This window comes from Acartia tonsa, chromosome 13 (genome assembly GCF_053477335.1).
Source record: "Acartia tonsa isolate MP-2025a chromosome 13, ASM5347733v1, whole genome shotgun sequence".
NCBI classification, from domain to species: domain Eukaryota; kingdom Metazoa; phylum Arthropoda; class Copepoda; order Calanoida; family Acartiidae; genus Acartia; species Acartia tonsa.
In genome coordinates, this window is record NC_137272.1 from 11,701,424 (window position 1) to 11,720,527 (window position 19,104).

Consider the following 19,104-nt stretch of genomic DNA (forward strand, 5'->3'; position numbering starts at 1 on the left):
CTTTGAGTTAGATTTTCTTCTTGTTTCAGATATAAAGTTTTCAATTCAACAATGTTCTGAAGTCTACCAACAATTTTAGATTTTTTTAGTGGTAGTCTTTATAGAGGTAAGTTAGGTAAATATGGGAAAATTAAGTTTTAGTTTTTCAAAGATTGGAACTGTGACTCATGAATGTAGTAGAAAAAGATACTTATTTAACCACTAGAACTAACTAAATCTCTACATTCAAGTTTCACATATTTTGTTCCCTCTTAGTTTTTTCCAATAAGGAAGGAGAAAAAAGGGAAATACTTTCAGAACTCTTTAATTTTATTCATATTATCCCTCCTTTCACATTTATGAATTTTGTTCAACAAAGAGGGGATAAAATGTTTTCAGTTCTCTTAATTAATTTTCTCGTATTCATTCGAATCCGGTGGATAGGAACCGGTTTTCATCCATACGAAAAAAGTATGTCTAGCATCGTATTATATCCAGCTTTCTACGAATATACAGGCTGGCCACAAATATACTATTTCCACTATTTCCACTATTTTTGCATACTATGCAAACTATTCCAAAAAAATATGCTATTTCCACTATTGTCCAAAATTGCATACTATTTCCACTATTTCTTTGGATTTCAGATAAATCTTCAATTTTTAGGTAACTAAAACAAACTGATTTTTTTGATCATGAAAAGAAAGCCAAGTAGCAGGTTTCATCGCATTTTCACAGTATCTTTTCTCCTATTTCTAGTCCCTGCGGGGGGCTCTAACCCTGCGGGGCAATCATTAACACTTACCTAACCTAAATGCCTATCTATGCTACTGTGAAATGCGGCAAACTCGCTACTTTGTTTTCAATTTTTTTTTAGAACTTCCAGAAGAAAGTAGTCTTTCAGTTCAGATTGTTGTACCTTTATTGAAAGTTATTGGTATTTCTACATTCAATGTAAAGATTTCTCCTTTTAAATTTTAATATCATTGAGGAGTACTTTTATTATTAAATGATCCTACAGGTTACTGAGGTTTATGATTAACTCCTAACAAACTAATATAAATATAATGTGTTTCTTTATGTCATTAGAAAGATCCTCTCATTTTGTTGTAAAATATTTATTATTTGAACTTTTATTATTATTATTTATTAAACCATTTAGGAGGGATTATTTACCCCCCCCCAAAAAAATAAAAAATCTCTAATAAAAAAATTTTTTGGCGCGCGCGCTTTGCGCGCATTTTTAATACTATATATTTAACAAAATTTAAATTACCCCCCCAAAAAAATTTACCCCGGGGGTAAATTTTGGAGGGGTAAACTAAATTTACCCCTGCCAACAGATTTCAGAGGGGGTAATTACCCCCCCCAAGCAAATTTTACCCCGGGGTAAAAATTTTGGGGGGGGTAAAAAAAATTTGCGGCGCGCTTCGCGCGCCATTTTACCCCCCCCAAAAACGAATTACCCCCCCCTTAAAAAATTTTTAACCCACCCAAAATAAAAAGCTTGGACGCCCCTGTCAGAAACTTTACCTTTATTTATTATTATTTATTATTATATTTGAACTTTCAATTTTTTTATATAATATTTCTTTTTAAAATCACGATATGAATTATGACACTGTGCACAACAAAATTATTTTACTAGTCCAAAATTTTTAATAGTCAATAAACAACTTATTTTTTTACTAATTCTTAGCTCATTTTTTTTTTATTTTTTTTCAGAATAGAATGTTGGTGTTTGTTACTATGTTTTTCAATCTAATAAGACAAGAAAGTAATGATTTCCTGATAGCTAACCAACATTTTAAGGCCCTATAGTGTTTTAAATGCTTGCTATTTCATACTATTTTGTTTAAAATGCATACTATTTCATACTATTTTTAAAAAATTTACATACTATTGCATACTATTTTTTAAAATTTTACATACTATTGCATACTATTTACTTTTTTTTTGCATACTATTTTATACTATTTTGAAAAAAAGTCTGTGGCCACCCTGAATATAGAAATGTACAATCATAAGATTAAAACCAGTTTTTTTAGCTGGTGATCTTGGGGCTAAAAAAATTTTGTTTTAATCTCATAATTGTACTTTCTATATCCGCGGAAAGCCGTTTATAATACGATGCGAGAAATAACTATTCACGTATTTTTCCCCCCACCAAATTTTTTTATTCCCCCCCTCCATATTTGCAGAATAAAGAGGAGGTTTAAATTCTAGTCCTCCAGAGGTTAGACTAAACGGGAGTAGAATGCTTAAATTAACCTAAAAGTCAACTTTTTTTTTTTTTTTTTGAAAAAATGGGGTAAAAAATATTTTAAAATGAGGCTAAGACTATAAGAAATATCTTGGAAAAGCCTAACAGGTCTTAAAGGGTTAGTCTAGGACTTTGGGAAGTTTGTTAATATAGAAATCCACTGTTAAAAACATATTTTTGCTTTAAATCCTGTGAAATGATACCAAAAACTATTTTTTTTTTTTTTTAAATTCAAGTACCAGTAACTACCGGCTAGAACCGTTTGAAAGGAGTGGATACAAAACCACAGTTACAAAACCGCGATAATAACAAAAATATAACTATGTAGGAATACATGGCCGTAGCGCTCGGCCCCCTTGCCCATAACCTAACCTAAATATTGTAAAAAAAATATTAAAATTTTTTTAAAATCTACCAACTACTTGTTTTAATATTCACGAAATTCTAAACTATGAATAAGTTAATGTACATTAAACATTCTATCATATAGGTTAGGTTATAGGCAAGGGAGCCGAGCGCCCGCGGCTAGGCAGGCCAGGGGGCCGAGCTCTGCGGCCATGACCTTCTAGCATTAAGATTTTTCTTATTTTTTTAGTAGATTTATTTTATATGTAATGTCGCGGTTTTGTAACTGTTGCGGTTTTGTATCCACTCCGTTTGAAAACGTTTTGGAGGAGTAAAGAGTATTATATGGGGATAGCTTTCGTGACGGATTTGCCCTGATAATAGCCAAAAATTGGCTAAAAGGATTTAAACATTGATTACGAAATTGTTGCATCAACCCCCCCCCACTTTTTAAATGTACACGAAATATTCGTTCCGACTTTAAATAGTGTTGACATGTTTACTCTTTAATTTAAATTTGTTAATGTTTGTTTGTCTGACCGTCTTATTTATGTTATCCTGTTTTAAGTCTCATTAATATTTAGTGTAAGAGAATCCAAGATGATTGATATGTTTGGACTGATCGCCTCTGGCAGGCTTGTTTCTACAAACTGGGAACAGGTAAACAATGGACAAGACACAGCGCGAGAAATACAACAAGGGCTCTCCCTTAAACAACTTGTTGAGAACGGACGGAATCCTCCCACCTTATTTATTTTTAATTGGTGATGTAAATAATAAAGTTAGAGGGGGGGGGGGGTAATTTGTTTTACCAACTCAGGACAGGTTAACATAGAAAAAAATACACCCCTTCACCTCATTTTCAATTTTATATGTTTAAACAAGGCACTTTGAAGGAAAACGCATATAACCTTGCATTATCCCACCCCTTTCCTGGGCCGTTTGTTGGTCTAGCCACAATTTCTTGGTGTTGAGGCCAGCTGAAGCTCCACGTCAAAGATCATTATGACTCGACACGCTGTCTCATGGGAGATAATCTTATTGCTCTGTCTTCGCAGAGTATGGGCTATGGCAGGTGTCACTAATAAAGTCACCTCATGAAAGGGTTGCACTGGAATACCCTTTGTAAGATCTCTCAGGGAGGTATCTTATGTGGAGGGGAAGGTTATTTTATCTTCGATTGGCTCATCCATGTTTGCTGTTGTTTAGATAAGTGAAACAAATTGTGTGGCAGAACTGACAGATGCTGACTCTGTAAATCATATTGTCATATTTCTAACAGGACAGGTATATATAACTTTTTTTGAGCGCTTTTCTTTAGCTGTATAATTTTCTATTGAGGGGGGGGGGAGGGAGGGGGCAGTAAATTATTCTGAGGTGGATTCTTATAAAAAATTTTGGCTCACTAAAATCAGTGAGGCTCGTAGTGAGGCAAAATTATCCCCACGTAATTTTTAGCGAGACTCACTGGTTTTAGTTAGGCAGTGAGCCAAAAAGTTATCTAAGAATCCACCTAGTAGGTACTAAGGGGGGGGGGGGAAGTTTTGACACATTTGCGTAAACAGGGAGTATAGGCTTTATCTTTGGACTGAGAGTATAGGTTATTAGGGATAAAATCATTCTTATATGATAAATTTTCCCAAGTTTTAAGATTTTTTGGATAGGCCTCCAGGTTCCGGAGCTCCAGGCCTCCAGGTCCTCTCTGTACAGGTAAAAATGAAAAAAAAAAATTTTTTTTGAAGAGTTAGAAGTCAACTTATGAAACAAAATATGCGTTTTTTTCTTCAAATATGTGAATAACATTCAAAAATATGCATATTTTGTTTCATAGGTTGACTTCTAACTCTTCTAAAAAAAATTATTTTTTTCATTTTTACCTGTACAGAGAGGACCTGGAGGCCTGGAGCTCCGGAACCTGAAGGCCTATCCAAAAAATCTTAAAACTTGGGAAAATTCATCATATAAGAATGATTTTATCCCTAATAACCTATCCTCTCAGTCCAAAGATAAAGCCTATACTCCCTGTTTACGCAAATGTGTCAAAACTTCCCCCCCCCCCCCTTTATTCAATCTATGATTTATTGGTTCCAAACAAAAAGTATGGGTAATTTTGTCTATCATTTTGTATGTATTGCATTTTAATGTCTCCGAGTTGAACGGTTCAACGTATTGACCTGGTCGTTAATTTTGGCATACTAGAAATTAAAGTTGGCAATCCGAATCCGAAATCCCCCCAAATTTTTGCCAATTTTGGAATCTGGCAGAATCCGAAATCCGTTTTTTTTTTATAGCGGATTCGGAATCTTAATTGTAAGGCTAAAATTAGCGTCTTGAGATTTTTCTTCAAAAAAAACGCAGCTTTAGATTCTTCCCAGTACCCGGTATAATTTAATCCCTTGATTTATTTTTAAAAAAGACTTTTAAAATATTGCTAATATCCGGAATCCGCGGAGAATCTATTTCAAACCTTGCTTTCTGGTGTCTGAAATGGTTAAGAAAGCGTTACAACTCTATATTCTTTATGAAAAAGTTTTCTGTCCTATTATTAACTGCATTACACTTTTTTTGAAAAATATATTTATATTACAATTTGATATATTAGAAGATTCATAATTGATTTGAATAATTTTAGGCTCCCTTCCCTGAAGGACTAGGAGGAGCCGTCTATTTTGCGTGGCCCGATCTAACAGGAGGTAAGAATATTTAGATCTTGAGTCAGGGGTGTATAAGGGGGGGGGGGGTGATTCAACCATCTCGTAATCAATTCGAATTCGAATTTCGATCTGTAATTTTGCATGAATAATCCTTGGTAGGTCTATTTTACCTAAATCGAACAAAAAGTTGGGAAAGTAACGGCTAATGGCTGGCGGCTCAGCCGTTTTGCCATTTTTTTTATATCTTAAAAGCAAATTAGTCACGGTGACGAAACCTATTTCCACATAATACATTTTGTGGCTCAAAAACCTTATCAAACGGTTAGCCAGTAGCAGTAGGTACTAGAAATATAAAAAATGGTTATTGCTATCATTTAACATGAATTAAACCAAAAATATGTTTAAAAAGTTGATTCGTACGTAATTAATGATGAATTTGCCCTGAAAATAGGCAAAATACGGCTAAACGGCTGAGCCGCTAGCCGTTACTTTTCCAACTTTTTGTTCGATTTTAGGAAAATAGACCTACCAAGGATTACTCATGAAAAATTTCAGATCAAAATTCGAATTCTAAGTGCCATTTAATCATTGATTACGAGATGGTTGCATTAACCCCCCCCCCCCCCCCTTTTATTCTGCACAAGATTTATTTTTTCCCATGCTGCTAAATTTTTAATTTTTTTCCCCTCCTTGTAAGGAAGGTGAAAAATATTTTCAGAACTAGGTATTTATTTTATTCATTTTATCCCCCCTCCCTCCCACATATTCTTTTATTTTTTTTACCAAGAAGGGGAGAAAAATGAAAAAAAAAAATGTTTTCAGTTCTCTTAATTTTTACATTTTTTCCCCCAACCACATATTTTTTATCCCCTCCCTCCCCCCTTTGGCAGGGACAACCATGCTGCAGAATATACACACGTCCCCTGTCACAAGTTTTCATGCTGATAAAAACTGGAGAAGGGGGAATATTTCTAAATCAGGAAATAGTATCATGTAAATAAGGGGAAAAAATAGTGAGTTGGGGGTAATAAAATTCAACTAGGTTGGACAAAAAATACATACACCCTTGAATAAAAAATAAAGTTTTGCTTTAGGTATTGACTATTAGTTGATTTTAACCTTTTAAAGCTTAAAACGTGATTAATAGGTGGAGCACCGAACTGGCACCTTCTTGGACACATCTCAAACACAAAACCATCTGCGATATTTAGGTACGTGAAACTTTTTTTGTTTTCCATCTAACACCATTTACCTAACCTAACCTGGATAACCTACAGAGGGCGGCGGGATACACTACAAGGTCTTTTTTGCTTATTCCTAAACTAAATCTTGCTAATGAAGTCGTGCCAAACGCCCTTCAGACAACCTACTCTTTGATTGAACGACGCTCGTCCTTTATCTGGAAGCCCTAACTTTTCACGGATGTAAATTGCGCCTTTATTGGATTAAATAATTCCCCCTACTTTTAACTATTATGTCGCGCACCTAAAATATCCCGGAAAGGAGACACTTGTACAGTGTCCTGGAGCTAAGAAACTTCCATTGTCGCCGGGAATAAGAAATTGTCACTGTGTCCAGGAAAGAGAAAAGGAGGAGTAGGTTGCGCTAAAATTTTGTTTAAAAGTTAACTTAAATTTTTATCGTTTAACTACTGTTTTTAACTTAAAACTCGCAACCTTTACGGATTTTTAGGTAACATACTCATTCCTTATATGTTTTCCGTGAATTAAGCAATTCCAAAGGTGTCAGGGAAATTAATGAAATTCTCATGGATTCCGGCAAAGATCGTTTTAAAAAAGTTAAATTATCTTTGAATGTTTTTAGGATAAATAAATTGAAGGGAAACGGTCAGGACGTAATCCCCAACACATTTCTCGGCCACAAGCCGGTCAATCATATCAACGCTCTGGTCGGAATCTCATTAGAACCAATGGCTGTATTAGGTACGTAAATAAAAATTAATCTCATTTTTTGTTATTATTATTTAATTAGGTAAAGGGGACTATACACGAAAGAATGCAAGTGAGTTTAAACATCTTCCAGTACTGATTTCATTACACTGTGTATCTATTATGTCTCATAACACCGAGGTCAAGCTGAAATATTTTCGTTTATTTAGCTATTTTAAACAAAAACTAAAAAATAGTGTGACATTACTGCTTGAAGGTGCTCACTGCTCAACCTTACTTGCTCTCGATAGTGTAGAGTCCCTTCAGCACATTTCTAGATTAAAAATATATTTTAGCTAGCTGTTAGACAAACATCTAAGTAGTTCGAATACGTTTAGGCAACATTAAATGTCTTTTTTAAATTTTATTTTTATCAAAACCTTTTAAATAAGAGGTAGCGTAAAGTGGCTCACCTGTTATGCCTCTGTCTTCATTTTGCCATTGGTAGCAGAGTCAGGCAGATATGTCACGCCGCCAGCTCCGACTCTAAAGCGGTAAAGTACTTAAGCTTGGAGTGTTCCCGCAAAGCTGTGAATGTTTGTGTGATAGCAAGCATTTGATAATATGTTTGGGAATAGTCACAGACAGATAAATCACATGGCAAGGGATTTCACATTTCACAATCACAGTTTTATGGGAGCACTCCAGGCGACAAAATAATTGATTCAAATGATGACTTAGAAGCTGCTTTCATACATGAGGCCATTAATGTATGATTTCATTTTAATAATGTTTAGGTAAAAGTCTTTTTAAAATGAATGATAAAATATTGATTAAAACTGCTTTTTAAAATGATGATAAAAAGATAAAGTTTTGTATTAATAAACTCAAGCTAATTAAGGCTGGCATTTATATTGTGACAGTTGAGGCTGTGTTTATTGTTGATGATGATCTTATTCAGCTTGAAGATATGTCAAGTCATTGGGAAGATCTTCTCAATTATTGTTATCATTGGAATCATCATCATTGAAGTCTTCTATATTTATTATATCTTCAGTTTTCATTTATCATCATCATTCTTGGTTTCATCATCATCATCATCATCATCATCATCATCATCATCATTCTCCTAATCATCCTCTGGCATGTTGTCTGGGTCATCCTAAATGAATTGATATTAACTTTGATTAATGTCTATTATATTTACATCATGACGCTCCCCTTTTTCTTTTAATTTTGACGCCTACTTGATGGAGTGCCCCCCCTTTTTTTCACCAATTTTTTTAAATGTTTGAATGGTTGCCTGAGTGATTTAGGTTTTTCTTTCAGTTCCGATGTGATGGGTAAAACATGATCAAACTCATATACTGCCATTAAATCTGTGCTATCCTTTTTAAACTTAAGATTTAGGTCTGCTGCTAAGAATGCTTCATTTAATTCATCATATAATTCTGTGCATTCTGGCTGGTTATCCCATTCTGGTTCAAGATTATCATAGCTGTTATTTATGTGTGTTCTATCATATTCTGATGAAATTGCAGCTTCAAACTCAGATTCTGAATTAACATATCTGAGAGTTTCAGGAGTTTTTTTTCTATGTTTTCTCAATGTTCTTTTGTTTGTTTTATATGAATTTTTGCGAAACCAAGTTTGGATTTTAACTGCAGCTATAGTTTGTTTTAAATCATCCAAGATTTGAGATTTTTTTGTGTTAACAATCCATTTTTCTTTAACTATATGCCTCCTTTTGCTTATTGCTCCTGTATTTGTTTCTGTATCTTCGGCTTCATGCCACTCTTCTTCACTGTCATTATTACCCAAGTTGTCATTATCATGTGTTTCATCATGATCATCATTATTTGGATGTTGAACCTCAATAGTAGGCTCATCTACATTGTTTTGAATGGTGTCATCACTGTCAGTAGCGCTATCATAGTCAGATGAGTCATCATGCCTTTTTATGGGATCATAGCTTCTGTATCTTTTTAATGATGATTTTGGCATATTATTATTTGCCATTTGTTTGTAAACTTTAAACACATGTTGATTAGAGACTTCATATGACTTATTGCGTGTCATAATTTGTCTTGTGCCACCTATTTTCTTTACTGTAAGATTGTTTGGGTTTTCAGTACTTTTTGCAACAACCTCAAACATATCTCTAATGTTATGCTTTTTAGGGTTAGCATTCATCATAACATGGTCTCCTACATTAAGATTATCATTATTACCTTTTATTTTTTTGTTGTGTGTTTCATTGTTGGATTCTCTTGTTTTAAGTTGATCTTCTGCTAATTTAAGGTCATCTAAGGTAATATTAATTTGTCTTTTGTCATCTCTGCTGAATAGAATGTTTCTGGCTGAAAGTGTACCATTTCTTCTTAGTCTGTTATTCAAGTTCATCAATGCTTGTGACAATGTTGCTTGGTCAATTTGTTTTTCTCCAGGTGATAAAGCAGTGATTTCTCCTTCTAACTCTTGAATTCCTTTGTCTATTACAGCATTTGAATTTTTATTGAGACTGTTACCTAATTCCAATTTTATTTCTAATTCACTCAACATTTTGGACTTGTTTGCTTTCAAAAATCCTGGAGCTTGATCAGATCTTATTATTATTTCACCAGTATGTCTGATAGGCGTTGTGAGTTTAATGATAGCTTTTTCTAGACTATCACTAGTTTCATTCTCAATAAAATCTGCAACTGTGTAGGAGCTGAATTGATCTCTTATTACCATTATTAGTTGTTTGGCCCTTTTGAAAATGTCACATCCAAAGTTTGTTCCAGGCATTTGAGCATTTGTAGTTGATTGAAATTTGTTTGCATTTGGAAGTTTCTTCATTGCACTACAAATTTGACATTTTTCATATCTTTCTTCTATAACATTGGCTACTCCAACTCCAAAAAAGTATTTATCAAATATTTGTTTAATTTGGTGTTTTGATGGGTGGCTGTTTTGGTTGTGAAGTTGGTTTACAAGTGTTGGTAGGTAACTAGAGGGCACTACTATTCTTTCTTCTTTAGTGGTAGAGAAAGGTATGGTTCTTAAAACAACTAATAATCCATCATTAGCGATTTTTGCATTAGATTGGATTTTTCTGGCATCAGAATTTACTTTACCTGGTTTTTTAGAGATCAGTTGACCTGTTGTGATGGCGTTTTTAGCAAGCGTTATAGCTTTATCCTGTGTTTGAACATTTTTCCATGCCATTCTATTAGCATATGGTATGTCTATGCTTAAAGTAGTTATTTTTGTATCTATTATTGTGTCTGCTTGTTGATTTACATAGTTACATAACTGGCATATTTCTGCATTACATACAGATGTGTTTCTAGATTGGAAGTCAGCAATCTGGTTTTGACCGGATTTGCCAGATATATGCTGTACTTCACAGGATACTTTACCCATATTATTAAGGAATGTCTGGATTCTGGGTGAAAGACTAAATTTACCTTTTTTTAGTAGATTTGTAGCATCACAAACAGGTTTGCTATCTGGGCATATAATGACAGGCTTTGTTGACTCTTTTATGATGTCGTAGAATGCTTCTATGGCCGTTCCGAACGCAACAGACTCTATTTCACAGGGGGTCCATTTGATGTGGTGAGGTTTAAGCTTAACAGAATAATGTCTTACAGTTCTTACCTTATTATTGCTGTCTCTTGCTTGTAGGACGAAACCAACACCAGGAGGGGTCCTCGCTCCATCTGTAATTATAATCAATTGGTCATTAGGATGGGGAAGGTATACCTCTTTAATATTTGCAATATTATCTTTAGCAGCTTGAAATGCTAAATTTAGATCTGTTGTCCAAGTGATGGTGTCTTTGGAATCTTTGTCACTTGTGATCTTATCAAATGGATCCATTACCTTGGCTAAGTTGGGTGTATGGTAGAGAAAGGTTTTGTACAAACCAATCCATGATCGTATATCTTTGACTGTGGCAAGATCTTCAGTTTTTACTTCCAGAAGTGCCTGTTTTCTATGGGGGGATGGAGCTAGCGTGCCTCCTTCTGACCATACCCAACTCATAATATCAACTGTTTTTGGCAAGATAATGGTTTTAGCAGGAGAAAGCTTCAGATTGTTGAAGTTGCAAATTTTGAGCATTTCTTCAAGATTAGCAATAGCTTCATCTACTGTGTTACCTCCTGTGAACAGATCATCAGCTTGTTTGACTAGTTTACCTTTGGTCAGCATGTCATTGAAGATATTAGCTAACAGTTCGTCTAATTCTTCTGTCTGGTTTATCAGCCCTTGTATACCTCTTTTAAAAAATCTGAGTCCTCCAAATGGTGTTAAAATGCCACACCATTTTTGGCCATCTTTGTGTAAGTGATTTTGAAAAAATCCTTGGTAGAGGTCTGTTTTAATGACATACTTCCATTTTGCAAGTGTGTTGTACACATCTTGGGGTTTACTAATCTTGGCAGGCAAAGATTTCATGTACTTAGAGAGTTCACATGTATTCACAACCAATCTGACGTCAGAAGTAGTTAGCTCATGGTTAGGTTTGTCTTTGGCTTTTTGTTTTTTTCTTAGGAATGCTGGCATAACATGGTGGATTTCAATGTTGTCATGTTGAGGGATTCCTAGAACATTTTGGTCTGTAAGCTCATCACAAACTTTCTGTAGTAAGACATTCATTTGGTTGTTGTACCAGGGTGGGCATACAAAAAACCCACCCAAAAAAACCCACCCAGGGTTTTTTTAAAAACCCATTGAAAAAAAACCCAAGGTTTTTTGGGTTTTTGAAAAAACATTGAAATTTCACGTTAAAATTTACAAATTAAACCTCTATTTACTCAAAGACTAGGATCTAATAACATTTTAAAGCAAATTTTACCTAAAAAACGTAAAAAAATTTTAAGTAAGGGGGGGGGGGAGGGGGTTTAATGCAACCATCTCGTAATCAATGATTAAATAGCACTTAGAATTCGAATTTTGATCTGAAATTTTGCATGAATAATCCTTGGTAAGTCTATTTTCCCTAAATCGAACAAAAAGTTGGAAAAGTAATGGCTAACGGCTGGCAGCTCAGATGTTTTGCCATTTTTTGGCTATCTTAAGAGCAAATTAGTCACAAAACCTATCTCCACATAATGCTTTTTGTCGCTCAAAAACCTTATCAAACGGTTCTAGCCGGTTGCTGTAGGTACTAGAAATTCTAAAAATGGTTCTTTAACATGGATTAAACCAAAATATGTTTTAAAAAGTTGATTCCTATGTAATTAATGATGAATTTGCCCTCAAAATAGGCAAAAAATGGCTAAACGGCTGAGCCGCCAGCCGTTACTTTTTCCAACTTTTTGTTCGATTTAGGGAAAATAGACCTACCAAGGATTACTCATGAAAAATTTCAGATCGAAATTCGAATTCTAAGTGCTATTTAATCATTGATTACGAGATGGTTGTATTAACCCCCCCCCCCCCCTTATAAAAAAGATGCTCTACTTATTGTTCAAATGTTTATGAAAGTACTTTCTTTCAAAACTTAATTTCAGAAAACGCTTTGCTACTAAATTAATGATGTATAAATTGTGTAAATTACATAATCATAATTGATTTTTAAACTAAAACATAACAATTTATGAAAGGAAATAGTTACAGTGGCGTGGTTTTATTAAGAGGATGTAAAAAGGGGAATACCTTAATAATTTCTGGGAAGGGGGTGGGGCGGTGTTGACAGCTTAGGAATAGAGGAGGACTCCCCCTTAATAGAATATTTTGTGCACCGTTGCTAATAAGGGTTTATAATTGATCAAAATGCCAGTTTTTTCATTATCTATCTTGTTTATTGTGAAATCTTGCTTACCTTTTACCTACAACCACATAAACATTAATATTTCATCAATATATCAAATGTATTTGACTCCTAAATGAAAAAACCCAATAAAACCCGGAAAAACCCAATAAAACCCAGGGTTTTAAGGGTTTTTATGGGTTGGGTTGGGCTTTTTTAAAAAACCCTGGGTTTTTCCCCACCCTGTGTTGTACTGTACACAATTTACCTTTCTAGAACTGGGCCTTTCTTCATTTGCGAATTTTAATTTGCAGTAGTGTGGGCCAGATCTTTGGTTATATCCTTGCCTTAGGTCTTGATCAAATACAGATTTATTTTCCTCTAGTATTGTTTCAATTTTATGTATTTGATCATTTGTCAATCCTTGTTCATTTATTGTGACATTGCTGATGTTGTCTGTGCTAGTTTTGCTTGAATGCATGGACATTAAATTGTAGTTCCCATTTGTGTATAAAGTATCGACTTCTTTTAGTTCTTTAACATATAGTTTTGATTTTGATACTTTAACTGGTTCTTTGGTATAATTTGTTAAGATTACTTTTCCATTCGTGATTTTGCTTATTTGTGGCTGAATTTGGTTCTTGTTTCCATTTACAGGTTCTATGAACACCTTTTTGTCAGCTGTTGCTTTGATATCTATGTGAATTGATTGTTTTGGCAAAATCGTTGTGGTTTTAGGAACTGTTACAATAGTGTTTATAGGGTTTATTGGAAGCTCTGTGTTTCTATTTGTTTCAGGTACAATATATTTATTCTTGACAGTAATGGTTTTGGCCGAGATGTCTTGTCTGACATTATTGTCTTTAAAGAAATTGTTACCTGCTATTGCTTCAGTGTGTAAATCTTCCATAACTATTGCCGAAAATTGTACTGTCCAAGCATTTCTGTTAAACACTTCATGGATTTCTCCTCTTGATTTTAATACTGTTTTGCCATCTGCTATTTTAGCCAATTGTCCATTTGGATGTATTTTCCACTTCATTTTTTTAGCATAATCCAACTTAACAGTACTTATCCAGCATCCTGAATCTAGATCTAAATGGATAGGTAAATCATTTTGAAAAACTGTAAGTATTTGGGATGGCACAGGTTTAATTACATGTATATTGTTATCAGAGGTCGGATGGAAATGTTTTTGTTCAGGGTTACTTATTTCGGGAGCATCATGATGTTTAATAACTATGTTACTGGTGTTATTATTATCAACATTTACCTGATCTCCGTATCCATGAAGGTTGGCCATTTTCTCCAGTTCGTCATCTTCTTCTTCTTCTCCAATCTGTACAGCAGCTGAAACAGAATATTTGGCTCTTATACCTTCTTTATCTCTGTCTGATAGGGATGGGCACTCTAAGTCTCCTATTTCATGGGACAAAATAACATTTCTCTGCTGGCGGTTAAGGTGACATAATCTACAGAACTTTTTTTGTTGCTGATTTGATCTTTGGCCAGAGTATCTAGAGTTGAATCTTCCTCTAGGTCTTCCTCGTCCTCTGTGTCCCATGAAGTTGACCTGGTAATCTGATCCATTAACTCTCATTGATGCATTTTGTGTTTCTTCTTCAATATCTTTCAGAATTTTAGTGACATTAGACAAGATATCAACTTTCAGGTCCATGAGGAATACCCCTTGTTCAAGTCTTGGTCCATAAATATCTTTTATTCTGCTTGGTAGTCTTTTATCAATGATAAGTAATGTTGTTAGCAGTATGTGATCTTCAAAAGTTGGCGATATTGTTTCTGCTTTAGCCATGATCAGATTACTTTTCCATTTTATTGTTGTGCCTGCTGGTTTAAGATTTTCGAGAATCTTGGCTCTGTAACTGTTATAAAATGATAATGGTGATTGTTCTGAAGGGTTATACTGGAGATCTGCAATTGTCAAGAACTCTTTGCCTTTGTGTTGGTGGTGGTATATTACAGTTAGTTCTTCCCAGATCCATTTCAAGCTTGTAGCTTGTTTGATCACCATCATATAATGATCTCTGTTGCAGCAGCCGGCGATGATGGTGATGAAGTTATTGAGATCTCTCTGTCTTGTTTCAATGTCTCCTTTATCATCTTTGTTTAGAGCAACTATTCTATCTTCATCTGATTCAGCAGGTTGCCATGTTGGATAAAGGCCTTTTTCTTTGTAAAGCTTAAAATTATCATGCTGGTTGAGATAGTTCATCAATTCATTCCACCAAGCATATAAATCTGCTTCACTTATGTTGTCTTTTGGTAGTCTTTCAGGTTTACTGATTTTTATACCTCCAGGCATTTTGCTGATTATCACTTATTTTCTCGTGGCTGAATGTGAAGGCTACGGATGCGCAGGATTGTAGGACCGCCGCTGCCACCACGTAAAGTGGCTCACCTGTTATGCCTCTGTCTTCATTTTGCCATTGGTAGCAGAGTCAGGCAGATATGTCACGCCGCCAGCTCCGACTCTAAAGCGGTAAAGTACTTAAGCTTGGAGTGTTCCCGCAAAGCTGTGAATGTTTGTGTGATAGCAAGCATTTGATAATATGTTTGGGAATAGTCACAGACAGATAAATCACATGGCAAGGGATTTCACATTTCACAATCACAGTTTTATGGGAGCACTCCAGGCGACAAAATAATTGATTCAAATGATGACTTAGAAGCTGCTTTCATACATGAGGCCATTAATGTATGATTTCATTTTAATAATGTTTAGGTAAAAGTCTTTTTAAAATGAATGATAAAATATTGATTAAAACTGCTTTTTAAAATGATGATAAAAAGATAAAGTTTTGTATTAATAAACTCAAGCTAATTAAGGCTGGCATTTATATTGTGACAGTTGAGGCTGTGTTTATTGTTGATGATGATCTTATTCAGCTTGAAGATATGTCAAGTCATTGGGAAGATCTTCTCAATTATTGTTATCATTGGAATCATCATCATTGAAGTCTTCTATATTTATTATATCTTCAGTTTTCATTTATCATCATCATTCTTGGTTTCATCATCATCATCATCATCATCATCATCATCATCATCATTCTCCTAATCATCCTCTGGCATGTTGTCTGGGTCATCCTAAATGAATTGATATTAACTTTGATTAATGTCTATTATATTTACATCATGACGTAGGTATAAATATAGAATAGAAGAATTTTTGTGGTTTTTAAAGTCCATATTATCTGTATTTCTAGCGGGCCAAACACCTGCACCTGAAGCAGAAGCAATCAATCAGTCAACCTTCATGCAATTTAGGTAAGAATTTTGAGTTGTATTCATTCGAATCCGGTGGATAGGAACCGGTTCTCATCCATACGAAAAAACTATGTCTATCATCGTAATATATCCAGCTTTCTACGAATATAGAAATGTACAATCATAAGATTAAAACCAGTTTTTTTAGCCCGTGCCTTCGGCAACTCGGGGCTAAAAAAACTAGTTTTAATCTTATAATTGTACATTCTATATCCCCGGAAAGCGGTTTATAATCTTCCTCAAAGTGGGTGGGACTGTATTGAATAAAAATTACCTATTTGTTTTTTTTCCTCAAAAGTGCTTAATCACTATGGAATTTTACTTTCGTTTGTTTGTTTATTACTTAGGTAAGGTTAGGGTTTCTTGGGTACCGGATAGCTCCGAAGGTTAGGCCCTTAGCAGGGGAAAAATAACCTCCTATTTTCAATTTAATTAATGGGCCAATAATAGAGTCTTAAAGGCAAATTATTCTTTAAAATCTTAATGTATATTTTGTTTATTAGTGAGAAAATGTTGGAGAACCTGTTCAATTATGCTTCCAGCTTTGCTATGCCCCCAGGAGATCCCAGGTATAGATTTAAATGGATGGATAGGCTGAAATATACGAGTGAAGTTATAATAAATACAGGGGTGTATATTCTGCACAAGATTCATTTTTTCCCCTGCTGCAAAATGCTTTATTTTTCCCCCCTCCTAGTTTTTTTCCAGCAAGGAGGGATATAAAATATTTTCAGAACTCTTTATTTTATTCAAATTGTCCCCCAACCATATATTTTTTTATTTTTTAACTTCCCCCCCCCCCCCCTCAGCAGGGTCAAAATTGAAAATATACACCCCTGAATAAATATTCAGGAGAGTATATATTGCATTGTTGACCCTGTATAATGAGAGAAGGGGGAAGGGAATAAAAAATATGTTGTTGAGGGAAGAAATGAAAACAATTAGAGAACTGAATACATTTTTTTCCATTTTTCTTCCCTCCTTGGTGAGAGAAAAAAAGCTAAAAGAATATGTGGGAGGGGGGATAATATGAATAAAATAAAAAGAATCTTTTGCATTATATAATACACCTCTGTAAAAATTATTGGCGGCGCCCCCAGCAACTAGGGGCACTTAATTTGAAGGGTCATTATAAGCTGAATATAGCCTAAAACTTCACTGTGACTTGTATGAAGCTTTCCTTTTTTCCAGAACTCAATCGGTTTAGAAGTATCAAAATCTCAAGCTACAGACTAAAAATAACTTTACTACTTAATATCTTAATCCCTAATCATTAAATTAGATCAAGAACAATCCGGCCATTTTGGTACAAAAGGAAAGTTATTTTTTCTTTCTTTTGATTTATTCGACAATCAAGCAATAACATTGAACTAGCATTTCAAAGAGATATATCCACGAACAAGAGCACGTGATTCTAATTACCTTCCAGCTTTGATCCTGAGTATTTTATTTCAGAATATAATAGGTCACTATTAATAATTAATATATTGACGAAAAAATTTATGTTTCACCACTTCAAGTTGAAGAAAAGTAAAAAAATGTCCACCATTTTTAGTCAAAATTCTATCAAACGTTTTGTCCATGTTGTCAAATGATAAAAATTTAAAAAAGTCAAAAGCACATTTACTATATCTCATATGTATGTTTAAATTAATGCTAATATGGTTTAATTTACAATCTATACAACACGAGTATTCGCATATGTATCATCAAATATCTATTTTATTAAAAGAATTAGCTTCATAAAAGTTTTCAAAATCAATTAAAATACATAAAAAAACATGGTGAAACATATATTTTCTCGTCAATATATTAATAATATATGGTGACCTATTATATTCTGAAAGAAAATACTTAGGATCAATGCTGGAAGGTACTTAGAATCATGTGCTCTCGTTCGTGGATAGTCCTCTTTTTGGACGATAACATTTTCCTAAAGCTAGCTTTATATGGCGAAATTCAACTATTTATATATAGTTATTATTTATGGACTAATTTATGGAACCAAAATGTGTACACGTTCTAACCAATCACATGGCCCGATTGTTTCAAAGACACTGTGTTCTTTTTTTGGTCCAATTTACTAATTATTGATATAGATGTATTCTATATTTATTAATTTAGGTTTAAGCCAGATGAGATGTACATCCCACTGAACAGCCTACAGCAATGGTACACCAACTATCAAAGAAGACTCCAGCAAAATCCTAATTTTTGGAAGAGTTAGCCTACCCCTTGCAAATATCAGGGATGTTACGGATAGGGTATCTGAACAAATAGTAAATTATTTCCATATCCCTATGTACATTAATTAAATGTCAAAAATAGTTTTTTTCTTCAGATGTCTTATCCTTTATATTCCTGATAAAATTAAATTTTCATGCATGGTTTACATTGTTTTAAATGCAACCATATTTTTCCAGGGAGGGAAGGGACAATGAACTGTAAATTAGTATTACACTGGTATCCAAAGTTGGGTACTTCTGTTTGGTTGGTGTATGTCCAAACTGTTATAGGGATATTTATATTGGTTGCCGTTCTCTTGTAAAAAAATCGAGCTTTAAAAACATGAATTTTGTTCAATTGTTGCTTTTTTTTCTTTGTTTATTTATAAAAAAAGATAAATAAAGCTTCAAATTTCTAAGTAGTTTTCTTTTTGAACGAATATCTCGGCTGGTAATAAAACTAACTCTTCCCTTATTTAGGCAAGAATAACGAAATTGTTTGTAATTCTTTATTGTGATTTCTAACGATTGTATTTTATCCATATTATTTTATATTTTTACACATAAAAAAATCCTCGAATTGAAAAAAATGCTCAAAAAGTGAGAGTTAAAAAATCCGTCAAAACGGTTAGTTTCCTTTTATAAATGAAATTTTGTATTTATTTGGTATTTACTATATCATTAACTAACATTGTATTAATATTTTGTATTTTTAGAT

At 33.9% G+C, this 19,104-nt stretch overlaps 2 protein-coding genes across 4 annotated transcripts; one reads left to right on the top strand and one right to left on the bottom strand.

Moving 5' to 3' along the window:
- The first annotated feature begins 26 nt into the window (after positions 1-26).
- LOC145303811 (protein OPI10 homolog) lies at positions 27-19,103 on the top strand. Of its 3 annotated transcripts, none has more exons than XM_080145439.1 (10): positions 27-106; positions 3,172-3,247; positions 3,797-3,874; positions 5,220-5,280; positions 6,389-6,452; positions 7,066-7,184; positions 16,101-16,161; positions 16,665-16,730; positions 18,286-18,383; positions 18,867-19,103. In XM_080145439.1, exons 2-10 carry the CDS (start codon positions 3,188-3,190, stop codon positions 18,902-18,904), a joined length of 645 nt encoding a protein of 214 aa, XP_080001565.1. In that variant the 5' UTR covers positions 27-106; positions 3,172-3,187; the 3' UTR covers positions 18,905-19,103. The 3 variants fall into 3 exon arrangements, with proteins under 3 accessions (XP_080001565.1, XP_080001567.1, XP_080001566.1); XM_080145441.1 differs by having other exon boundaries at positions 18,872-19,103; XM_080145440.1 differs by having other exon boundaries at positions 53-115.
- On the bottom strand, positions 7,581-14,898 carry LOC145335391 (uncharacterized). The gene is made up of 2 exons (XM_080181141.1): positions 14,147-14,898; positions 7,581-8,292 (listed from the first exon to the last, which is right to left on the bottom strand). Exons 1-2 carry the CDS (start codon positions 14,684-14,686, stop codon positions 8,260-8,262), a joined length of 573 nt encoding a protein of 190 aa, XP_080037267.1. The 5' UTR covers positions 14,687-14,898; the 3' UTR covers positions 7,581-8,259.
- Position 19,104: the final 1 nt, after the last annotated feature.

What these genes read in the sequence shown, in the direction of transcription:
- LOC145303811 (XM_080145439.1), top strand. Translation starts at nt 3,188, where the DNA reads ATGATTGATATGTTTGGACTGATCGCCTCTGGCAGGCTTGTTTCTACA. An exon ending in TCATATTTCTAACAGGACAG is followed by an intron (nt 3,875 to 5,219) that starts GTATATATAACT and finishes GAATAATTTTAG; the next exon opens with GCTCCCTTCCCTGAAGGACT. An exon ending in AAACCATCTGCGATATTTAG is followed by an intron (nt 6,453 to 7,065) that starts GTACGTGAAACT and finishes GAATGTTTTTAG; the next exon opens with GATAAATAAATTGAAGGGAA.
- LOC145335391 (XM_080181141.1), bottom strand. Translation starts at nt 14,686, where the DNA reads ATGGCTAAAGCAGAAACAATATCGCCAACTTTTGAAGATCACATACTG. An exon ending in TTCATGGATACGGAGATCAG is followed by an intron (nt 8,293 to 14,146) that starts GTAAATGTTGAT and finishes CAATTCATTTAG; the next exon opens with GATGACCCAGACAACATGCC.